We start from the raw sequence: 25,590 nt of genomic DNA, 5'->3' as shown, positions 1-25,590 counted from the left end.
TAAAAACGGTGTCATTAACCAGATAGAGAGTTGCCTCTCGCGGCTTCGTTTTCATTCACAGACGAATAGTTTTGCAGTTTAGCGCGCTAACAATTTTCGCGGCAACTGGTTTTCCATAAGCGCCCCTCCTTTTTGCAAGAAAACGCGTTTAGCCACTCTTTCGATGTCTTTTTTTCGATATTTCGTTCTCTACAGCCAAAACTTTCTCCACATCCACCATTATACGAGATCTGAATCCGGCGATGGTTGGGTTCTATTAAATGATTTTTTTTTCTCTAAATCCCCCTTCCCCCCGAGAGGAAAAATTTGTTCGAATGTGTCCGCCACGATGAGAATATCTCTATTACCATTGCCCTCGTGGTGGGGAAAAATCGTCACACTGATCGAGTGACCTAACGACATTTTATTTTTTTCATTAGCTACCATAGTTCCCCAACTTCCCCTGGTTTTTCAGAGATTTGGGCTATTGTGAATAACCCGCGCGGCGTTCATTTTTCAATTTTATAGAAAAACTTGCGGGCCCACTTCCGTCGCGAACCCGTTGCTTTTATTCGGCCCTAAACCACTTATTCACTTATTAGGAAAACTTTCGGTTTGTCGTACATCTAGTTGATATATCTTGAAAAGGTTTCGCCAGAAATTTGGTCAAGATGGCGCCAACCGATCAGAAGGAAAGAAAGGGAGGGTGACGCTACCTTTGAACTATTGAGATTAATCCGGATGATGACGTCACGTGAAAGCGTACTGTAAACGATGTAAGACTCGAGTAAAACCCATGTATCATTTTAGGATAAGCGAAGCTTAAAACTATATCGATTGTAAGCTTTCCAATAAGATTTGATACCCGTCGCCGCAATAAAACATTTAGCGACGTTCACTTGGAAAATAAACTTGCCAAAAAATTAATTTAAGAAACCACGATTCGTTTTCACATTGAAGTACTTTTATAATTTATGATGTTCTTCGCGAAACTGGTCTAATTTAGAGTTGTAAGTCTGAAAATTTTCCAGACAATTAGCGAGGTCTTTTTTCCAGAAAGTTTCCGTATTTTTCCGAAAAAAAGAAAAATAAAAGTTTTCATTCCATTATTAGCCTAATATTGTTCGCAAATTTAAATTTCGAGTTATTTTCGTGAATTCAAACTAAACCTTTAGACTAGTATAGAATAAAAACCCTTAAAAAGTAATTTACGTTTCAATTTTTTATTTTTCCGACTATGTCAGCACAATCATTCCTAGTGTATACGTATATAATTTCCCTATCAACACCAAAATACAAATAATGCTGAATTATCAACGACAGAAAAATAAAAAATATTAATTAATTATATAAACGTTTCGAATGTAAATATAACTTCTGAAATAAGTCAACGTCTCCATCTTGTCGGATTTATCAATGCTGTAGCGAAAGGGGTAGCTTGATAGATATACGATGGCTATTGGCGTGAGAAATGTCCTTTGGGCGAATAATGGCTAAGATGCTGCTCGTGATAAGAGGATAACTAAATGTTACATAAAAGGAACATCTCCGCACTGAGCCTTATTATTATTCCGACAGCGAACCACGATGGCGAAAGGGGGCTTTTCTCTAAATCATAAAGATGACGGGGGGGCGATAATAAAATCGGGGGCGCCTTCAAAAATCTGGTTTTCCAACCTTTTTTTCTTTTGCCGCTACTGGACTAGTTCTCCGAATAGTTTTCTAAATATTTACCCATGGAGGGCGATATTTTTGCTTGTCTGTTTTTCCACGCACGCAACGTGTGTATCAAGATGGGGCCCTTTCCATTTCACTAACCCTCCCCCCCCCCCCTCGCGGGCCACGTCCGACTGTCGTAAGAAATATTATTTGATGCCAACTCTCCAAGCCTAGTTTCTAATAGACCTGCCTTTTATATAAATTATATTTTTCAATCAACACATTTTGGTTCTCATACATTGAAATGATATATATAAGAGTATTCGAGCTTTCCCATTTTATCTATTTTTTTGTAACTTCCAGGTGAAATAAGTTCGTTAAATAAAAATTAAATTTTCGTATTATTGAATTAGGAAAATAAATTTTGAATTATTGTCATTGGTTTTTACATATTGGTATGTTATATAAGTGAATTCGTACTTAACTATTTAATTTACTTTAGCTAAATTCAAGATGAGATAATTTCGCTAATTAAAAATTTAATTTTTCGTGTAAGCCCGGAATTTTTGTATTATTGAATTAGGAAAATAACTTTTGAATTAATGTAGTTAGTTTTCCCATATTGGTATGTTTTATAAGTGTATTCGTACTTCAATATTTAATTTCCTTTTGCTAAATTCAAGATGAGATAATTTCGTTAATTAAAAATTTAATTTTTCGTGTAGATCCGGAATTTTTGTATTACTGAATTAGGAAAAGAAATTTTGAATTAATGTAGTTGGCTTTTACATAATGGTAGGTTTTATAAGTGTATTCGTACTTAAATATTTTCTTTTCTTTTGCTAAATTCAATGTAAGATAATTTCGTTAATTTTCAATTAATTTTTCGTGCTGATACGGAATTTTTGTATTTTTGAATTAAGAAAAGAAATTTTGAATTAATGTAGTTGGTGTTTACATATTGGAATGTGTTATAAAATCGTACCCAAATATTTAATTCCCTTTTGCTAAATTCAATGTGAGATAATATCGTTAATTAAAATTTTATTTTTCGTGCAGATCCGGAATTTTGATTTTATTGAATTAGAAAAACAAATTAAATTCAAAGGGAAATAATTAAATTAATTAAAAAAATAATTTTTCGTACAGAGCCCGAATTCTGGTGTTTAATTTAACTGTATTTTTTTTAAAGTCGTACCATTTATGTAACTACAACTCTTTAATTTGTATACCCTCAAAAAAAATTTTAATCAACAAACTACACTTTTAAATATAAAATGTATGGCGCCTAACGAAAAATTCGGAAATAGCAAAAAAAAAAAAAACCCTAGGCCTAAATTTTGAACAGTGGAATATTTGGGTCTGCGTACAGGCGCGGCTAGCTGCCGGATCGATGCCGGGATTAGGAAAAGATGCGACAAAGGGGCGAGTTTAAACCGCGTCGTAACTAAACGAGGACCCACCCAACGCCCATTAACTTCTATAGCGCAGTCATTCATTTAAGTCTCGCAATCAGATCCGTTAATTTAGTTCTTTCGAAGCGCTCATTTTCATACAATCAGCTCCAGTTACATAAACTGCGCTTTCACTAACGAAAAACAATAACACGATTAAAGGAAGAATTGTAGGACCGAGGGGGGGGGGGGGGGCGTAGGAAGTCGGTGGGTGCTGCTATGATATTAAAGCGCAAAAAAAGGGTCTCTAGCTGCCCTTGGAAATGCGGCGAAGTACAAGAGGCAAGGAAATATTGATTCTCCGGAACAGGGGTTTCTCTGCCGTAGGGCTCGCGTGCAATGCGGGGAAGACGTCCTACTTATACCCGCCCTAGCGACTGAAAACTCCTAGAGTTCACGCTAGACTTCGAGACTCCCCGGCTGAAAAAATGCGGTGATGCCCCTTTCTCCCTAAATCGATGGGCCTACGCCCTGCTTGCAGGGATGCCAGAATAGATAGTTTTACAGAGAAAATGCAAGGGTTGGGTGGTTTTGAAATTTGATAAAAATCATAAACATTTTAGGGAAAATTAATATTAACATTACAGTAAATGAATTTAGTCTCAAATGTTTCCACGAAAAAAATATTTTTTTATATTACTAAAATTTTTTTAAAAATATTTTCCGAATTTATTTTATTTATTTGCTATTGGGCTAACAAATTAACCTCCAAAATGTTCTAAAATTATCATTTATATAAGGATTTAAGAGCTATACGCTAATATAAAAGCCCAACAGAGTAGTCCAACGCAGATCATCCCAGAGATTCCGAATCGGTTAAAATAAAAATTTGGCTCCCAGAGTCTTATTTTTCTCGAAATTTCGTCAAAGATGGCTGCCCATACTACCCCCCCTCGTTCTCCGGATGAGACACAGGGCCTCCGCGAAAAAGCTAATTTTAACGTCTGGCGTGTCTGTATAAAAGAAGACTCCTTGTTGGAGTGAGGTCTCCAGTCCCAAAAACATCCGCGAAATTCGCGTACGCCTGCCATTCTTTCTCGTTTTCAGAAATAGAAACACCGCTCTCGACTTTCCGAAGCTGGATGCTTCGTGTTCTCTATCTCGCGCGTACATAGATAGTTTCTAGCGATTGCTTAAATTAAAAATTCGAAAATTTCGCGAAGTTACGTAACGTAATTAAATTCTACGTTTCGTTCACGTTATTTTCATTCGTAAATTCCCAAATTTCCCGCGCGTTATTGACCGAGGCCTTTTTTCTGGAAAATTTTCCGTATTCTTCCGAAAAAATAAAAAATAGGTTTCATTCCATGATTAGTGTAATATATGGCTCGAAAATTTAAATAAGTGGCATTTTCGCTTCATTTTATTGAATCTAAAAGTAAAACTAAGGCTCTAGACAAGTTTAAACTGATTAACAATGTAACACTATTAATGTTTTGTAGTATGTTTACTGATATTAGACATTTTATATCGATCAAAAGTTAAAAACATTAAAATTTTTTTTTTTTTCCGATTTGCGTATAATTTTCCCGCATTTTATTTTTCCGGAAAATTAACAACCCTAGTTTTTCCAGTCGTTTCGAAATTTTTAGGTGGCGCGCTGTTTGGTGTAAGGTAGGAAATAAAATAAGAACTAAATAAGTTACAAACTCCATAAACTTTATTTCTATAGTGAATCGCTGTTCACAAAGTCAAAAATAAAATATTAGAAAAACGTGAAAAATTAACATCTTATTTTAAGTACACAAATTCACACGAAGAGGTATTTATTCGAACTCCAAAATACATTTTGTTCAGGGATATTCTTAAAATTTGAATAATAAAATATATGGGGAATAATTTTAGCATGGAACTCTGTAATTTACTTTGGAGAGAAACATTTTTTTTACCTTTGAATAAACAAATCATGACACAACCCCTCTATTTAGAGCTAACACCACACGCAACACAGTTGAGCTTCATATATTTTTGTCACAGCTTTAGCTAAATCAGCTAACCTGAAATGTGGATATAATTTTTTCATCTTCTCACTCGACACATCATTATTTTTTTAATTATATTTTTTTTTGCCACGGTAAAAGTGAAACGGTTACCAAATCGACACCGTTTTACAACCTTCGTATATTGAAATCTTTTTATTTATTTATTTTTAAACTCCTGACTATAAAAAAACAAAGGACATCAAATGTACACAAAAAGTTTTATTGGCCACATAAATAGCTTATTTTTTCCTGATAAGGCAACGTTATAACATTAGCTTTTTTTTCTTTACAAACGGTACCCATAAAGATACCTTCATAATAAAAAATGTGTGAGCATTGCAGGATCTCTATTTTTGTGCCCCTTTATTTTTAGAATAAGAAAAACATTTGATTTTCATACAAAATACATTTAAAAAAAATTGAGATTTCTTAAAAAAATAAATTCAACGAATTTTTGTTATTATTTTTTTTATCTTCTTACGTCGGGCAGTAAATCTACTTAAGTTAATAATGGGTACAAAATTTAAAACGTTCTTTTACATTTTTATTTCAACGCGGTATTTATTTTTAAAAAACAAAAAGTCCGTGGGTTAAAATTGCATATTTGGAAGGCTATATATATTTGTATTTAACTGTTTTGCCTTCTGTATATATTTATATATATATTTTTTTTTCACGTAAGGTTGGCTAATTTCTTTTTTAAATCTTCCCCCAATAATTATTGCGCATGGAACACATTACCACAGAATCTGCAAGCTCAGCAAAGGGTAACAGACTTTTATATTTCTTATTATATCATTAAAATTTATTATAATTAAATAATAATCCCGTAAAATTAAAGTGCATAGGTCCAATGAAAGATTTTATACTTTTTTGTTTTTAAAAAATTTATACAATAAATGCCACGTGGAAAAACTGAATGGAAGACTACTTTCTCTTCAAAAAAAAATTAAAAAATAAAATTAAAATTAAAATAAACCTGAAAAAATTTATTTAAAATTTGACGCTGCACAGATAATAACGGATATATTTCTCACAATCCGCTAAAAAGGGGCAGGAGTCATATAAAACAACAATTGGATCTCGCGATATTAACATCGGAGATCCTTATCTTCTTAATTTTTTTATACAATTTTATCCAAATCTTTAATTTTTTTTGGCCTCAAAATCAAAATAAAAGTCGTTTATTTATCGTTATTAATCTTTTTTTAAATTCTATGTTGCCTCTGCAATTATTAATAGAACTACGTACAATATATTAAAAATAGGAATACTAAAACAATATTAAAAAATAGGATTCTTTGAAAATCCCTATATATATATTGTTGTGCAAGTTTTAACACTTAGCTGATATAATAGTCATGCCCGTAGGAAAAATTAATTTGTTTTTTTTTGAGTATGAGGCTAGTTATAATATATAACCGACTACATTATTTATTATTTTTTTTTCGTATATAATTTTAAAAATTTTAATAAGGGGGGTATTATATTGGATATAATTTGTTGGGGGAAAGGGGGGCGGGAATATTTTGGGGTGGGTGGCTTAGGTGGGGTGAAGGGGTATTTCGTAATTCCCTAAAAAGCAGCATGCCGACTGGACTTCATTTATCATGGCAACCAAGTATTGTGCACATTTAATAATAAAAACTACGATTTCATTTGGAATATGATACTCGTCTAATACAACGTATCTTTTTTCTCTTAATTCTTAAATACAAATTTATTGACATTCAAAGAATAAAATATTTTTATATTTTAATACTCTTTTTTTCCGATACTTTGTTATGAGATTGTGAAGATATATTTGAGTAGAGCCCCATGTATTCCTACATATCTAGGTTTTTAAGTTAACCCACTTTGTAGTTATAAGGCTAGATGAAAAAATGCGTTATGTGATAATGAAAAGTGCGGGACTTCTTATAAATGACTCTCATTTAAACACCACTACTTTTTTTAAGTCCTTATTTTTTGTATTTTTTTATAATTATTTTTTCGAAAGATGATAATGAAGTTTTTTTTGTTTTAAGATGACAGCCTTTAAAACGAGGGACTCCTTTTCCTCCCGCGTTGATTTTTGTATTTTGGGGGGATAGGGGGGCTTAGGAGCAACCCGGGTTAAAAAGGGGTCCACCCGCGTTTTCACGTCACAACGAAATGATAAAAAAAATACAAATATATAATATATATTGGGGATATATTTTCGAGGGTTTTATGGGGGGGAAGGAGAAGAAAAATAAAATGTCGAGCCCCGAATTTGTTTGTTTGGTTGGTTAGGTCCCGCGTGTCCCGGTCTTCGGGGGGGCCCCGTAGATAGTCCCGCGTGTGTTTTTGTTGGGGTCCCGTCGGACGACAGGCGGGCCATCGTTCGTTATATATATCCGGGTGTCGCGTGATTTCCGTGTCTCAGAATCGTCAGTCTAAGAGTAGATTCTGATGGACTGCGCGGCGGGTTGGTTGCAGACGGGACACGTGGGATCCGACTTTTCGCAGATTCTGTTGGCACACTCCATACAAAACATGTTGTGACCGCAAGGTACCAAGGCAGAAACGATCTCGCTCTCGAAGCAGACGATGCAGTCGCGCTTGACCTTCCTGCCGGAGCCCAAGGAGTCGGTGGGGCTGCTGGCTGACGTGCACGACTCGGCGCTGGATCCGGTGGGGAATCCGTTGATCAGGACCCCGGCGGCGCCCAGAGGCCCGACGCCGCTTCCGGAGCTCCCGGAACTGCTGCCGTTGGTCAAGGGCGCGAAGGATGGCACGCTTCCGTTGAGAGGGTCGCTGCGGATGCGCCTGGCCGGCGGGTGCTCGAGCAAGAGGGGGTCGGTGAGCGAGGGCGCCATGCCCGTGCCGGAGCCGGAGCTGCTGAGGCTGCTGCTGCGCCGACTGAGACTGGCGCTCGTGGACGTGTTTCCGAAGATAGTGGCGGTGGTAGGGTTGCCGTACTCCGGCCAGAGCGAGCTGGCCGCCGGTGGCACGATGGCGGGCTCGAAGGTGGGCGACTCGCCCAAGCCCTCGTCGGTGTCGTACAGGGTGTAACCGTTCGAAAAGCCGCCACCCCCTCCGCCGAAGGGCCGCGCGCTGCCGTACAAGTCCGTCAGCTTGGACGAGCTTCCGGTGGAGTCCGTCGGGAAGGAGAAGACGTCCTGGGGCGAGCGGGGGGCCAGGAGATTATTGCTGTCTCGATGATAAGGGGCGAACCCGCCAGCGGCGGAGGTCATGTCGGCGGACTTGTACAGGGAGTGAACGAATCCGCTGGTCGCGTTGCCCGTGAAGGCTTGGTCGATGCCGTTCGTGTGGAAGTCGTTCTCGTCGCCAGAGTCAATGACGCCGCCCGTGCGCATGGCGATGTGCGCCTCGATCTCTTTGCGGGCGTTCTCCACGTTCTCGGGCAGCCCGGTCACCTCGAAGACTGGCTCTTTGTCGCGACTGGGCGTCACGATGTAGGTATTCGTTTGCTGCTGAATGCGTTTAATCGTAGCACCTTTTGGCCCCACTACCAAACCCACTACTCGGTAGGGCACTCGAACTTGGATTGTCGTTTGACCCGGAATGTTGGAATTCGGCCCGGGCGCCAGCGACCCGTTGATGTTGTTCTTCCGCTGCGCCCTGATCTGACTGAAATGTTCGGCGGCCGACAGAATTTCCCGTTTGGCGGCGTTCACGTCTTCCTTCCTCCCCGTCACCACGAAGACTGGCTCTTCGCCACGAACTGGCGTCTTGATGTACGTGTTGGTCTTCGCTCTCAACGCTTTGATTTTGCAGCCTAAAATGAACGAGCCAAAACAATTCAACATTAATATCACTTTCAGGATCAAGTTTACCACGAGGACCACCCCAAAACCGCGTTGTCTGCCATTTCAAATTAGCCCAAGACGTAATATTTTGATATCCGATGGACAAGGCCGTATTTAACGAGTCATTATCTTAATAACATTATTTTCCTAACGCCTAATTCCATGTACGCTCTCAAAGAAACACGCCATTAGTCAGCAAAGACTTCTCCACTGCCTACCCAAGTCCCACAAACAACAAACAGTTCGAACCTTTGCCAAGAATCTATTTTACTCGATACTTATCCGTACTTATCTCGATAAATTAAATTTAAAATCATTGAAGAGCAAAAATTGCAAAGTTTAACCCACCTTAAATATAAATTAAACTTTAAAAAACAATATTAGGTCAAAAACTCGCGACAAATGGTATTTATCCAGACACATTTAACGCGGGTAGCTGATAAAAGCGATACTAAGTGTCAATTACATCAGATAAAGCAACAACCAGTCAATGTTCATTCACTTTTGGCTCGGGCGAATAGCCCCGTCTCCTAAAACATTATCTTTCCAAATTATTCCAACTCGTAGCACCTGGTCGTGAATTGTTATATTTACACGGAGAAACTGATTTGATACGAGCCGCGATTCTCGAACTAAGGCTTACGAAATAGCGAAATCACCCTCTTACGATTTTAGAGACAACCGCTCAACTATAAATACCAACCTAGGTTCTGTATGAAATCAGTTTTACAAAAACTACCTTTACGATTTATCTTTAGCTTATCCTTGCCGCTTTCATTCGCGTAGGGCAATAGCACCCAGTAACTCTTACTATTACAATTTGACGCAAAAACGCGACAGCGACCAACCGGGAAAGATTTAAGTTTTATACAGGGTTGCCACAATATTTTCAGATTCAAATCCCCTGACCATTTTAAGAGGTTTTCCCTGAACTTTTAAGGCTAAAATTAGACAATTTTGAACTTTATATTTACATTTATCAGAAGTTAATAAATGTGTATCAACCTTTCAATGAATTACATAACAGATTTTGTCGTAGATGTAAAATTACCTTAAAGGGAATATAACCCGCAAAGCAATCTTTATGGAAGACCCCTTCAATTTTTCAAATTTCCCGTACAGTGGCGCCAAACATTTCTAAAGCCAAAGGCAAGAGCGGCCAGAGCTGCAAACGTTGGTGTTCCACACCAAATACCTGAGGTTATATTCCCTTTAAAAATGTCAAGATAAAACCAGGATTGGCAAAAAAATCGGCTTTTTAAGCCAATTAAATCCAGTATGGTTCTTGCCAAACCTGGATAAACCTGAGTCTTAAAATTCCCTGACTTTTTAAGCCAATTTTTTAATTCCCAGAATTTTCCCTGACGTGTGGCAACCCTGTTATACTATTACAAATTATAATACTCTTTAAAAATTCGCATTAAAAAAACAATATTACAACAAAAATATATTGACACAATATAAATCTTTTCCAAAACGAATAGCTTCTTTTCAATAACCACAATCTGTCAAAATCTATAGAAAAAAAACCAGTCAAGTCTAGCTAAAAATCCACTTCGCAATGACCCAGTTTAGCTTAGAAATTGCGCGGTAAGCCTAGGTTCCGAAAAAACTTTCCCTTAAATATCCATGGTAGTAAAAAGAATCAGCTGTCTTTCCCCGCGCGGTTTCAATTTTTTTCCTACTCTCCCAATAGACAAGGTTGCTCCTTGAAACAAAAAAAAGGGTGCTTAACAGCAACTAACGAAGGTCAGAGCGTCATTAGCGTTAATAGTGAATATATAACCTAAACCGCCTTTTCTTAAAATACAGATGTAAAACAATAATGCAAATCCCTTATTATCCTTGAAAGATATATTATATTATAGGCGCATTAAGAATAAACACGATTTTAGACCCATCCCGTAGCCAAATTTGTTAAGACGCGAACCACATCAATTTTAAAATATCTTGGCAAGAATCGTAGCTTCCGTCGCCTTAAAAAAAGGGGTTTTGCCTAGCCCGAGAAAACCCGGGTAAAAAGAAGCCTAGAAAAGTATATAAATAGCCAGTTCTATTCTACGTGGTCGGACCCAAAAAATATACCCTTGCGAAATTCGATAGGTTGTGTGTGTGGAAAACCTGCAGTTTTTTTATACTGAAATACAGAACAGGAAACGCGCGATAGTGGAAAAAAATTTCCGACGCGGCTGGCAAGGCCTAACGCGGTACAGAGGCAATGCCTTTTCAAAGACTTTCCAAAGCTTCCCATCTCTCCGCCTGAGGCGTAAACCCCGCCAGGATGACGGTTGCTTTCTGGCAACGGTAGCCGACGTTAAACCCCCCCTTTCCCCTCCTCATCCAAAACCAACACCGTATAAAAATACGAAAAATTATACTTCATAACAAGAAACTATTCAAGGGTATTGAAATTTTGTTAGTTTCAATTTCGAACACTTAAATACAATGGGAAGGGAATGGGAGGCACGCTCTAGGTACCAAAATAACTCGACAAAGGTTTACGGTTTTAATTTCGAAGGTAAGGTTACCTAATTGGTTGACTTTCCTATTTTAAGCCTTGGCAAAATATAACAAATTTGTTCGAAAATATCGAACTATACTTAAGCTTTAGTCAGTAGATAAAGAGTACTCGAGCATTCTGTTAAGAAACACGCCAATTCAAAATTAAGATTTATCGCGCGAAAATATTGGTTCCTATCCTCACAAAGCCATCGCAAATCATTTAAAGATTATCTTTTAAAAAATGATTAACTAAGGCTTAGTGAAATGTCATTGAGACACCCTCGCTTATCGCCTTTAATGTTCGATTGAAAAAAAACTAGAGCTACGGGAATTCAACATAAACGCAGGATTTTTACAAAAATAAAATTAACTTCTATGATAATTTAATGGCAAATTTAGTCGTAAATATATTAGCACAAAGATGTTTTACAAGCGGGGCCACTGGCGCCAGCTAGTGGCGAGTTAGGTAAACCTAACCGCACGTGAGTTTGATAGATCGCCGGTTTAATCGCGGTTTAATTTCGTTATCAATTTTTTAAGGGTGTGAAAAATGAGTTCGGATTTACGCGTAGCGTACGAGGGGCCCACGATACCAACCATTGTCCTCTTCGAGTTAGTGGAGTCCGTTTATTTATCGATTGGTAGAATCTCTCGTACACGACACGGGCGGTGGCAGCCGAGGCGCCGCACGCCGCAACGGACGTTTTCGCGGGCAGACAAAGAGGGACGCCATGTGTCAGCGTGGGTATAGAAAACAAAGAAATTTTCGCTCTCGGGCGGTGTTTTAAGCTTACCCTGTCTTCCGACAATTTCCGCGACATGCTCCGAGCTTGGCACAGGAACACATTCAGTCGTATTTTGGCTTTTTTTACTTCTGGCTTCTCCTTCGAAACTGGAGCCGAGCGAGTCGTTTTCGTTGTTCAATCCGAGCATGGACAATTCCAACGCTAATTGAAGCGCGCGTTGGTCTTCGAGACCTCCGCCACTTCTTTCCATCTCTGGGAACAGACTAGCAGGCATCACAGGGGATTTGTTTTGAGGACGTTTAGTACAAAGTACGGGTGAATACAAAAATAAACCTAAATCTTAAATATTATGGCTAGTCGCTTTAGCGAAGCCGTGCCGCAAACCAGCACAGCGCCTGCCGCCGTACTGCTCCACTCCCGAATATCCCACCGTCCGGGTAATTCTGAGCGTTGACGTCACTCGACGACCGTCTACACTCTCTCTCTTCGAGGGTTGGGCTCGCAGTGCCTCCGTCGGCGGAAACCGAAGCTCTTCTCTTATTGGACTACTCTCACCCCTCTTTGCCGCGCACGGGGGATTACACTGGCTGTCAGTTCTACCGGATTTTAACGATTGGCGCCGATGCTACGACAAAAGTTTACACGCTAATTATAATAGTTAAAAAACTTAATTTTACTTTAATATTACGATAAAAGCCACGAAGAGCCGAACCCGAAAAGTCTAATTAAAATACGACTAAAATGTGCCACCACCAAAATGTCCAAACGATACCTTCGTCGTCCGACTCCTTTATGCCGAGGAGAACCGATTTTGGCGCGAAGAAAGACAATTTCGGAGGTAACGTTTTGGCGGGCTTTAGACACGTGCGCGATACGCCGGCGAATTATGCTCGAATACTAGCAATTCCAAAAAACAATTACACTTTTTTTTAGTGTTTAAAAATTTTATTTTATTCCGTTATCGCTTAGCTTCCCTTCGAGATTTATATTTTTAAACGTGAAAATTTCCGAACACGGGAATAACAATGTACGAATTCGAGTCGTACAGTTGTATAGCGACTTCCTGCTTGTGTGTACACACAGAGAATAAAAAAATCAGGATTAAAGATAAGCCGAAAGCCGCGCTGTTACAAAACAGTTTCTACAGAAAAGGGCCCGATTTCTTCAAGTATCGTTAAAAGTTGAAACGTTTTTTTTGTTTTATCTCGGAGCGGTTTGTACTCCGAGGACCGAAAAACACGCGCTTTTGTATTAGGTGCGGGACTTTGGAATATACGGCTGGGAAATAATTTTATTGGCGTCGCGCTCGTACCTTTCGCCGACTATGTGTTTTAAATTAGCAGCTTTTTGTCTGGCATTCTAGGCTACGATGTTATTCTTATAGCTGTGTTTTTTTTTGTAATTCCTAACTTCAATTAGCCTTTTCGTATAAGCCTAGTTTTTAGGGTAGGCCTCTGTATTTTTGTCAATGTGGGGAAAGTGGAGGGGGGGGGGAAGGTTGTTAATTCTTAGACGTAAGTGGCGTACCCATGGTCCGAACGTCCATATTCCGTTTATTGGCCCTCCCAAAGCGGAGTTTTTACTAGTTGACCTTGAGACAGACCACAATTTTTTTTGCGTTTTTCCGCCCTCTGGTGAGAATGAAGAGACCGAAGCGTTTAAAGAGCGAGCCATCCGCGAAGCGAGAAGCTTCGAATTACTTTCGCCACGAACAAATGCTCCATGAAAATCCATTACAACAACTATTTTTACTATTTTAACTTATAAACTGTAAACCTAGGTGAAATTCAAAATTAACACTTAATTGTACGGTGAATGTCTCGCGTGAAAACTAAAAACTTAGGCTTGAATTTATCGAGATTCCACGGGTTTCTTAAAACTTAAAAGTGATGTCGCCCCCTGTTACCCCCGTTCGGAGTAATATCACCTTGATCCCACGGGTAACATCCGTTTCAAGGTAATTCACTTTAGACCATTGCCCACTTTCTCCTCCAGTTAACGGCCTTGAACAGGCTGCCAAGAGTCGTTGGCCCATCCGAAGGACTCGCAACTAGCTCTCTCTCTTTTTCTAAATTATTCAAGTTCTTATAATTTATTACGGCTATTTTTCGACTAATTGGCAGGTCTTGTTACAACAGCTGAGGCATGGGCTAAATCTTTTATAATAGGGTGGGGACGTACCATCGGACTCGTTGAATTTTAATTAAGAAAAGGGGGGAAACTTAACCTCTTTCCGAGGGTCACCCTCAACTTCGAGGAAGGAATTAAATGGAGAAACTTTAATTATTTAAAATACCCGTGAATAATTTGACACAATTCGTGGCGTTAAAACGTAAACGCGTAGGCTTTTAAGAGAAGTTTCTTCACGTTAGTTTGATAGAGTAGAAATGTCTACACGTTGATGTTACAACGTCTAGAACTTAAACTGCCTCTATTTGCAATGAGAATCGGCAAATCTTTAAGCGTTCCCGAATCCAATTCCCTTTACGTATTCCCTTTTGTTTATCTTCCAAAATCGATAACAGTGTCGCCATCTGCCGGGAAGAATCGGTATCATTCCCGTAGAAAAGGGCCGAATATATTCCAAATAAAGGCGTAAAAATGTAGCAATCGGAAAATACGAGTGTTCTTATAACGTAATCAATCGTAAAGCGTAAAAATGTGGCTTGTACATTGAATAAGACGCCAGCGTTATCAGTCTCATCATGGGGTTTCCCCCGAAAATTCGATCCGCGTGTTAGGCGGGAAACAACGTTTGCCGGGGCTGACAGTTCTCTTGTAACCTAACGCGCGCGTGGAACTGAATAATAATAATAATAATATAAAAACCCGTCTAACCTATAAATGTCCCCCGTTATAGTACGAAATCGTAAGCCTTTGTTCCACAAAGCCCAAAATATCAGACGTAGTATTGATAAAATTACACCCACAAAAAAGAGGTAACTTTAACAAGTTCCGGGTTCCTGTTATAAGCTTCGTCAGGTCCCCCATGGGCACCCCTCGGATAATTCGAGAGGGGGCCATATAAAAGGCCGTCTCTACTTCGTTCCCCCCATACAGCATTTTTTTTATTCATTTAATACCTCAAAGTTGGGCGTCTGGCTCGAAAAGCGTCCTTACGGGCTTCCCCGGGAATTATTGATTGGCTCAATGCGCATCTGAGAGTCGCCATCTTTCCACTCTCGCCCCCCCCCCCCCCCCCCTCCGGAACCCACCTTCGCTCTGAGACTGAGCTCGAATATCGATCTCGAGAAGGGTAAGTGCAGCGTACCACCGGCACTTTCCCGGTTGCGAGGGAAGACCGCCAAATACAATGGCGTACAATAGAGAGCCACGTCACCTTCGAAACTATTCTAAGTTCTGCTTCCCATTAGAATAATTACTAATAACTAATACTACAATATTTTATTAACAATTCAAAATTATGAATCTGAAAAATCTTCTAAGTATCGAAATAATTAATGATAGATGTACGTGAAGTTACGTACAATTGACGTCATACTCAGAAGAAATCGGCCCCTCTAGCGACAAGCGTCACGCGCCGGTCCTACGCCTCGGCACGGCTTCCCGCGCGCGCTCAATATGACGATCAGGCAAAGAGCACGTATTTAGGCTTCATGACTTTGTCCCCCAAAATTGTGTGGTCATTCTAGAAATAGCTGTCAGTGAAAATTTTAAACACGGAAGATTTACTGACACACTTATGAAACCACTGAAAAATTTGCGCTGTATTATGGGCTTCGAGCTTCAGAAATATAGCGCCATCTGTCTTCATATCCGTCAACTAAATATGTGAAGAAATAGCAGACGACTTCTGAATTTCAATGTTTATCCGTTGAAACTTTCACCTGTGTGCAGAGATAATTTTGAACGAGCAGACAGCTCGGTCGGTAGGCGGCGATGAGGGCTGGAGCGTTAGTTAGTTCCATGGTTGGACATAAGGCACTAGTCACGACATTTGACTACTAAAATAAATGCGCCTACTACTAAAATTAATCGGAATCTGGGGGCTCACTAGTCAATTTGACTAGTGCAAAATTTACCTAAATATTCATAAATTCCAGTTTATTTAAAAAAAAATTGTGATCGGCCAAAGTCATGTAACTCAAATGGTAATAAATTCCTGATTTAATTCGGACGGGTAAAGCAAAATGTCGGCTGTCCTTCTGGTTTTTATACCCCCACTAGTCAGTGACTACTAAAATAAATTAATGTAGAAGGCTCACTAGTCAGGCTGACTACTAAAAAAAAAATTCCTCATGTCCAACCCTGGCGGCGATACTTGTGACTACGCACGAAGCCTACACAAGCCTTATGTACCTTTCACTGGTTACTTAATAATGAAAGCTGAGAACTATAATAAAACTAGTGAATAAGAAAAGGCAGTCTATTCAATAAACCTTTATGAACCCAATGTACGTTATTTACAAAAATATAAATAGATGCCCTTTCGTTTTTTCGTCTAGGCATTTTTATTGATTAGGCGTCCCCCCTCCGAACCAACTGGCACCCATCGCCGAAAATCTATCGTAGAAGGAATAGGACTTGGAGACATTATCGCCATCGGCCGCTTGTCCCAAACTGGGGCTGGATCCGTAACCGCGAGTCATCTTTGGCGGGGGCATCATCATCTTTTTACTTTCTTCGACGGGACTGAGCGTTTTCTCCGTCTTAGAATTGGACGGCAACAGCAAAAATCGACCCACTCCGGAATTCGCCATCAACAGATTGTACGGTTGACTTTGGGGTCCCAGTCTCTGTGCCGAAATGCTGCCCACGCGTTCCGTTGACAGCAGACCAAACAGTAGCTGAAATTATAAGATTAAAATTAACTTCTTAAGTGTGATGAAAATTGGGGGGAGTAATTGTTTTGTTGACTTAGTAGGCCTTTTTATAAAGTAACATTGGAGTTATTGTTTTGATGTTGCTACTGCGTCACGAGTGACGTATCTATGACATTTTACTACGAAAAGCCCTGGACATAAGAGTAAATTAAACGAGGCACCCTGTTTTTAAGTATAAACTAAACTGAACTACTACGAATGAGCTACATAAAAACCAGTCCAACTAGCGTAGCTTATTTTATAGAAATGCCTATTGCAGGTTCCTCAACTTCAGCTGTACCATTTGCAGTATTGCACCATATGGTCCATGGTCACCACCCTTACCTAGATGCTATATGTACGAGCTTACTATTCTTAAAGACCGACTACATATTTTCTCGGTTTACTCTGTTTCTCACTGGTAGTCGGCAGCTTGCATAGCACATGTGTCTTGCAGCGAGCCAGCTTCCAGTGAAAGACAGAGTAAACCGAATAACTATGTAGTCGGCCTTTAAAGGGAGTATGAACTTCCATGTTTATGGCTGATCAACGAATTTCACATTTATGGTACCAGGTTTAACAGTAACTAGTGATGATTGGCGCGAGTTACCAGATGATTTTTTAAAGGGTCACAACAGCTCAGTGTTCCAAAAATACCAATTTTTTCGAATATTTCGCATACCACTGGTAAATAATGGTACATCTTGATTTATATTGAAAAATAATATGTGAAATCCAGAAACACATTAAAAAAAAACAACTTTAGAAGACCTTAAACTTTGTTGTCATTACTCTACAAGTCTGTTCTAAATCGTAAAGGTTTTATCTCCATAAATGTGGTTTAAGTTTTAAATACTGTAAATAATTCATGGAATTTATATTATTATTCACCATTATCTACCATTATTTACCACTTTTAAATTATAACGTTATTTACCACCTGTTAAATACCACTTCAGACCCCTTTCTTTGCTGTCAAGTGGCAACCACAGAGGCAAAGTCTATTTGGCGTAATTACCGAGACATACACCAATGTTCATTTAATTATTTGTAAATTGATGTAAGTACAATTTCAAATATTCAATAAAATATAAATAAATTAAGAATGTTAAAGCAAGTGTCGGCTTGACGTGAAGTAGCTCTTTTTTCAACAGAAGTCGCTAGCGTCGAAATCAAACACCAAGATGCTTACCCTACATTTAGACCCAAATGGCGGGACATAACAGTGCCTCTCACATTGATTGGCTTGTTTGTAAATTTTACAATAACCTAAATTATAGTAATTTTTACATGGGATGTATAATTTAGGTTAAAGTCAACTAAAGGCCTTTTCACACGAGCCAACTTTTCAAATCAAAATGCTGAGTCAGCAAAAATGGATCAGTGATCCATTTTTTACTCGCGTACTTTTTTGGTGGATCAACTCATCGAACTTTTATTCACACGAACCAACTAGTTGACTCAACTCAAGTTGACTCATCTAGTTGGGTCAAAAAGTTGGCTCGTGTGAAAAGGCCTTAAGTAGAGTATAAGTTGTCTAATTATAATACTCTACAATAGTTCTCTGACGACGTTATTGTTCGCTATTTTGAATTTAAGCTTCCTTTGCCATTAATAGATGGCACCACGCTCTCTAGTAAAGTCGTTTTTTCGGAGAATCCGATAGATTCATTGCCATCTCTAATAACGAGGGCCCTTTTCATAATACAGGTGGCAATGATAGAGCCGACTGTTGCTCTATATTGTATAAAAAGAAACAATTTTACTGGTTTCCAGAGCGCGTTCCTGAAATAGGACTAGAAAAATGCCATACTTAGCCAGATCTGCTATCACAAGGGAGGGGAAGTTTCTAGATTTTCTCCCAGATTTTTCAAATGCCATTGTGGTCCTTTAATTATTAATCCAGTGCAAAAAAACGTCGCGGGAAAGGCACAGACGTCCAAATTTTGCATAGTAGGAATAAACAGTGCCCCTAGCGGCAATAAAGCGAATGTCGTTGATCCCTGTTAAGGCAGACTTACCATTGATCTGTGTATGGCGCTGGCCAGATTACTCTTGAGGACCGGGTTGAAAACGTCCAAGTCGAAGGGGTCGATCAGGGCTTCGAAAGTGGCCGCCACCACCTCAATCTGTGGTCGGAACTCGGGATGGGATGGCCCAAATACACCGTTCAAATATTGAAGGTCAAATAGTAGTTGAAGGGCGTACATTTGCGCGAAGCGGGGATTTTCCGGCGCTTGCGAATTCAGACTCGTGGACGCCACTTTGTAACATTCCAACGACCTTTGCACGATCTCTTTCGTCTGTCCTTTGATGATGTCTCTGTAAAGAGTCGAGTTCGTTTAAGGATTTCCAAGATCCTTCGTCCAATTCATGTCCGAGGAGCTGATCACTCCGACTAATCGGAGTACACGATTCCTGTAATGATGGTAATCTCGGTGTAATCCGCTCTATATCGACACGTAATCAATATTCTTCCGTACTCATTGTATTCCATGTAATCTTTGGGTACGCGGCCAAATCTTCGCGTTATCTCGGCGTACTTTGTCAAATCTTAGCGTAATCAAGGCGTACTTGGTCTAATCTTAGCGTAATCAAGGCGTACTTGGTCTAATCTTAGCGTAATCAAGGCGTACTTGGTCTGATCTTAGCGTAATTTAGGCGTACTTGGTCTGATCTTAGCGTAAACTCAGCGTACTCTCGAAATACTATGTTTGATCTTAGCGTAATCTCGCCGTACTATGTCTAATATTCGCGCAATCTCGAAGTACTCTGCCTAATCTTAGCGTAATCTCGAAGTACTATGTCTGATCTTAGCGTTATCTCGCCGTACTATGTCTAATATTCGCGCTATTCCTAAGTACTATGTCTAATATTCGCGCGATCACTAAGTAATATGTCTAATTTTCACGCAACCTCTTAGCGTTATCTTGGCGTACTCTGCCTAATCTTCGCGCAATCTCGGCGTACTCTGTCTAATTTTCGCGAAACCTCGAAGTAATATGTCTGATATTAGCGTTATCTTGGCGTACTCTGCCTAATCTTCGCGCAATCTCGGCGTACTCTGTCTAATTCTCGCGCAACCTCGAAGTAATATGTCTGATCTTAGCGTTATCTTGGCGTACTCTACCTAATCTTCGCGCAATCTCGGCGTACTCTGTCTAATTTTCGCGAAACCTCGAAGTAATATGTCTGATCTTAGCGTTATCTTGGCGTACTCTGTCTAATTTTCGCGCAACCTCGAAGTAATATGTCTGATCTTAGCGTTATCTTGGCGTACTCTACCTAATCTTCGCGCAATCTCGGCGTACTCTGTCTAATTTTCGCGAAACCTCGAAGTAATATGTCTGATCTTAGCGTTATATTGGCGTACTCTGCCTAATCTTCACGCAATCTCGGCGTACTCTGTCTAATTTTCGCGCAACCTCGAAGTAATATGTCTGATCTTAGCGTTATCTTGGCGTACTCTGCCTAACCTTCACACAGTCTTGAAGTACTATGTCTGATCTTAGCGTAATTTCGCCGTAATATGTATAATATTCGCGCTATCTCTAACGACGTAAGTTCTATGTCTAATATTCGCGCAATCTCGAAGTAATATGTCTGATCTTAGCGTTATCTCGGCGTACTCTGTCTAGTTTTCGCGCAATCTCGGCGTACTCTGTCTAGTTTTCGCGCAATCTCGGCGTACTCTGTCTAATTTTCGCGCAATCTCGAAGTACTATGTTTAATCTTCGGGCAATCTCGGCGTACTCTGCCGGATCTTAGCGATATCTCGGCCTCCTCTGCCTAATCTTCACGTACTTCCTTATTAAGCAGTTGGTGTACGGGTAAAATTCAAAGTGATCAGCCCCTCACGTATGTCATACCTTGAAAGGGTATGTCCTACTGTTTGGTTGATCATGGTACAAATATTATAAAGTGAGGTTTGAAGAAAGGACGACGCTTGCATGGGTACCCTGATGACGGACTTGACGCTTTTCCCATCCTCAGTCTCTTCGCTGATCTCTCGTTCGTCCCACGTCTGAAAAGTTACCATCTTTAGTTCTGCAAATTATGGGAACCAATGGACATCTTACCAGGGCATTGTCCAAGACAGTTGCCGGATCCGACGACTGCAACACTAGCTTTAAAGCGTCTAGCTCTTTCGATATGAATTCGACTCCCCACAAGTTGAGAGCTTGATATCCGCAATTCTGTATCATCTCTTTCACCGGGTTCCAATCTCCACCATCGTCCTACATTTCGTTAATTAACCTTTAAAACGTACGTAAGCTTAAGTGTTTAACCCTTACTTTCGTTTTCACGGCAACAGGAGCGAAGCACAGCTTCAGGTTAGGACTCAACTCCGTCAGCGCCGAGCAGAAACGGCCAATGAAAGGGTACCTACCGAAATAATCTATAAGTTGCGTTGTTTTACCTTACGCGTAAAGGTCTCCATTACCAATGGACGTATTGGGATGTGTTTTTATTGCAAAGGTCAGTCATAAACTTTAGCAAGGTTCCCACCAGTATTTTAGTGGAATTACGAGTGTAGCTTTTCAAATCTTTAATTTCGGACTGACGCGTTGTATCCTCGTTTGAAGATGTCCCAAAAGATTCTAGATCCTCCAGTAGCTCTTTTAATTTAAGATCTAAATTATAACATAAACTGGAACGAAAATAACTTATTTCGAATCGCTTTAAGACAGTGTAACTAGGAGAAACAAACACAAGGAGAACGCAGCTAGCCTTTAAACACGCTAACGAAGGGTTGTGTACGAATTTCATTGGACGAGCGTCACGAGCCTTTACGAAAGTTTTACGAGCGCGGGGGGGGGGAAGACAATTTCCGAATTTTCCCCTTCCGACGGCAGCAGGCTCTAAAGCGTCTAGCCAATGAAAAACGTACCCAAGAAAATCCACGACTTTTGACGGGTTGCGTTCTCCTTGTTTGTTACTCCTAGGTGTAAAATGCCAATTTAGAAATACTTTTGTATCTGTGGTGTAAAACCCTGAGATTTCAATCCCAAAATTCCTCCTTCCAAATTGGCATCAGCTGAGTTTGACATTAGCCATCCTGGTTTTATAGTTAAATCGTTCGGTGATTCGGCCCAAATGAATTTTGTCAAATCTTTTTCAGTTTTTGACCAGTTTTCTCCTGACAAAGCGTGTAACGTTTCATTGAGGTTGTTTTGGCAACCGTTGAATATTTTCTCGGAGCTGCTGTCCCATATTAACTTCGTAAGAAAATATTTCAGAACTTTGTTTTCTTTCTCAAAAAGTGCCCTTATCGCTCAATTATACCTTAATTCTCTCGATGAAAATCGTTTTTAACATGTCATCGTAAGGCGAAAATGATCGCGTGAACACTTTAGCGCAGATATCCTGCCACGTATCGTCGCAGATCTTTGTTAGTAGAGCGAAGGAAATTAGCAAAATTTTGAAGTCAATTGCGAAACGCATTATTTTTATTTTAGGGTACCTCATTTAGCTTATCATCAAGACTATTGCAGATAGCCGCTAGACCCTTTACGGAAGTAACGTACTGAAGCAAACTCTTAAGTTTGTCCTGAACTAGATTTACAACGCTGATTAAATGGCATTAAAGATTAATTAGGATTTTGGAATGTAGAATGTTGTTAATGAAAGCGAAAAGTGGTTTACTTTTCAAGCCATCTTAGACTAGTTTTTTGCATGGCTTCCATGGATATCATTGGAAGTTCAGTGTTAATTTTTGGTTTAAATTCTGCATTATGTTAAAATTATTTTTATTTTTAAAAATATTTAATTCTTGATGGAATATGGGTAAGAACTTTCGACACGCCCCTTAAAAACCGGTCGTGACTTCAAATTGTTTTCAATGGCCCTTACCAAAAACGTCACTAAAATAAGTGTGCCGTAGTTGTTATCAAATCGTTTAATTGGCCCACAAAGATGACGTCAATAGAGGACAGCGGGGGGTTCGTAGTAATAGAAGCCACCCCATAAAACCAACAAGAATATATGAGGCGCCAAACCGAAAAAAAAAACTAATTATAATCAATAACATTGAATACAAATCACTTTTATAGAAAATAAAAACGAAAAAATTTATGGTATAGAAACGAAAACATTTATGGTATAGAAACGAAAACATTTATTGGATAGAAACTAAAACATTTATGGAATAGAAACGAAAACATTTATGGAATAGAAAATAAAGTTTTATAGAATAGAAACGAAAACATTTATGGTATAGAAACGAAAACATTTATAGAATAGAAACTAAAACATTTATGGAATAGAAACGAAAATTTTATGGAACAGAAACGAAAACTTTTATGGAATAGAAACGAAAACTTTTATAGAATAGAAACGAAAACATATATGGAATAGAATTGAAAAATTTTATGGAATAAAAACGGAAACCTTTATAGAAGAGAAACGAAAACGTTTATGGAACGGAATCGAAAACTTGCTTTAATAATATGAAAACTTTCATATAATAGTAACAGAGTGAGTGAGTGAGTGCGAGTGCGAGTGAGTGAGTCGAGGACTCAAGCGAGTGAGATAAAGATTGTAAAATTTTTCGTTTCTATTCTATAAAATTTTTGGTTTCTTTTCTGTAATATAAGTTTTCGTTTCTTTTCAATAAAAATTTTCGTTTCTATTCTATACTATAAGTTTTTGTTTCTATTCAAAAATGGTTTTCGTCATTATTATACAGAAGATTTTGTACTTATTATATTAAAATTTTTATACTACAATTTTTTTCTTCCCTATTCTATAAAAGTGCTTTCTATTCTATGTAATTGATCATATTTAGTTTTTTTTCCAGTTTGGCGCCTCAGAATAATAAACACTTATCTCAAACTAACCTTTAACACTGGATGGTAAATGAGTGAAAACAGGCGATAAATCGACGTTTATTAAAGACTCTGTAAATTTTATACTAATTAAGGCACTGAATCTCAATTTAATGTAAATTTAGATAATGTTTAAAACCTCTATTAGGTGAAGCTATACTGTTATACTCCAAGAGTAAATTGCTGGATTCACCTAAGGTATTAATTTAGTTTTAATAACTAATCTAAATGGGAGTAACTAGTCAAACCACGTACCACTTGGACTAAATACTGAATTAATTAAGTTAATAGTGTTACAGATAAGTTCAGCCACTTCTCGTACTTGTTCCTTAGTGCTTGAATCTGAACAAATTAATATGGTTGAAACATATTTGGTTTTCAAGTTTTATCATCATTAAAATACCTTTGTCTAATTTTAAAACGGCATCAACTGAATTTAATCTCATATCAAGAAATTCTTCGAATAAGGTTTTGGGTGTAGCGTCATCTAATAACAATAGGCAGCACAAAATATTGGTCAACTCCTGGGAATTTTGAATATTGTATTTAAGATAAACAAGGGTAAACGCTGTTAACTACTAAAGGGAAAAATAATTTACAGAATCGGAAGAATTTTCTTTTTTCATGGCATCTCGAGATAGCTTAAAAAATATAATACATTTCAAATAAACAATGATGGTAAATTTTAAATTAAATGCGGATGCTTACTCTTAAAATTGTATAACGAAACTTCCTAATAAGAGTAATTTGGTTTTGGACCACTGTGAATCTATTCATATCAATAATGCCTTTAGCAAAATCAAAACTCAGGGACGAATTTATATGAAGCGATAATAGAAAGAGCTCAGCTGCTCTTAAGAAACCACCATTATCAATTGAAAACCATAGCTATTGATGGCAGAATTACAAGGAATTAAAATAACATTTCCCCAAGATGAATTTTTATTTAATTCACCTACCATATTAGGCATATCCATTAGGATTTTCATTTGAGCCCCAAGAGAAAAAACACCTTCATTTGGTTGTTGCCTTTAAGAGTATTTAATATTAAATCTAATTACCTAAACTATCTGATAGATTGTTTATTTACAAAACTTTAAACGAAGAACTTTGAAGAATCCCACTAGGTGTTGATTGAGAGTACATGTTAGTACATCTTTGCTCCATTATTTTTATATGGTGGGTGACCTGATTTTTATAGTAAATTAAGTATTTTACTCGTGAAATACAAGCTTACATTAACCTGTACTTTATCTGCGCTAACTCTCATGTCTGTTATTGTATCAGCAGCACTCATTAAGTCTTGGTACCTCTCCCTATATTATATTTCTTATTAAAATCTTGATCTTACTTATATTGTCATGCTAAGTGTCAGTGTCAAATTGTCAATTTTACCCAACCATCTGCCTCAAATCTTCTTTCTTCTTTTCAATGTCATTCCTTATAATATAAAACATTTGTTAACATCCAGCAGTTTCTTAATTTTATAATTTCAACCTTATTCTACCTTAATTTTTTCTCAATATCTTGTATTTCTTTAATTGTATACTGTTGGAATAAGGAATCGGTACCTTCTCCCACAAGTTTCATTGTATTTATACTATCAAAATATGTTTAAATAGAAAAAAATTAAAACCCAGTGTAGTATTAAAACCACCACACCTCTATTAATAATAATTTTATTATTTTAAAACTGTAATTATTAATTAAATCACGAAATTTTCTGTAAAACAACAACCACGTATTTAATTAATATAGCTTACAAGCAGACGATACAGCAGCAGAACCCAATAAAATTTTACCATGTACCAAAGAGTATACTAA

General features: G+C 38.4%; 2 protein-coding genes across 3 annotated transcripts; both read right to left on the bottom strand.

Moving 5' to 3' along the window:
- Positions 1-5,273: 5,273 nt before the first annotated feature.
- Positions 5,274-12,949, bottom strand: LOC149922291 (RNA-binding protein MEX3B). Its single transcript, XM_090164204.1, has 2 exons — positions 12,165-12,949; positions 5,274-8,837 (listed from the first exon to the last, which is right to left on the bottom strand). The coding sequence occupies exons 1-2, from the start codon at positions 12,388-12,390 to the stop codon at positions 7,492-7,494; spliced, it is 1,572 nt and encodes a 523-aa protein (XP_090020330.1). The 5' UTR covers positions 12,391-12,949; the 3' UTR covers positions 5,274-7,491.
- Positions 12,950-16,502: 3,553 nt separating this feature from the next.
- Cog1 (conserved oligomeric Golgi complex subunit 1) lies at positions 16,503-25,559 on the bottom strand. Of its 2 annotated transcripts, XM_090164125.1 has the most exons (22): positions 25,429-25,446; positions 25,274-25,366; positions 25,162-25,206; positions 25,016-25,082; positions 24,857-24,954; positions 24,726-24,795; positions 24,475-24,654; positions 24,366-24,407; positions 24,170-24,290; positions 24,022-24,108; positions 23,906-23,959; positions 23,779-23,838; positions 22,586-22,667; positions 22,404-22,509; positions 22,226-22,327; positions 21,911-22,158; positions 21,384-21,590; positions 21,235-21,325; positions 21,019-21,177; positions 20,809-20,963; positions 18,961-19,261; positions 16,503-16,924 (listed from the first exon to the last, which is right to left on the bottom strand). In XM_090164125.1, exons 2-22 carry the CDS (start codon positions 25,354-25,356, stop codon positions 16,589-16,591), a joined length of 2,694 nt encoding a protein of 897 aa, XP_090020251.1. In that variant the 5' UTR covers positions 25,357-25,366; positions 25,429-25,446; the 3' UTR covers positions 16,503-16,588. The 2 variants fall into 2 exon arrangements, with proteins under 2 accessions (XP_090020251.1, XP_090020250.1); XM_090164124.1 differs by having other exon boundaries at positions 25,274-25,559.
- Positions 25,560-25,590: the final 31 nt, after the last annotated feature.

This window comes from Leiobunum rupestre, chromosome 11, assembly GCF_980474605.1.
Source record: "Leiobunum rupestre chromosome 11, qqLeiRupe1.1.hap1, whole genome shotgun sequence".
In the NCBI taxonomy this organism is placed as follows: domain Eukaryota; kingdom Metazoa; phylum Arthropoda; class Arachnida; order Opiliones; family Sclerosomatidae; genus Leiobunum; species Leiobunum rupestre.
The sequence above is the reverse complement of the archived record's forward strand: the minus strand, read 5'-3'. Positions and strand labels throughout refer to the sequence as shown.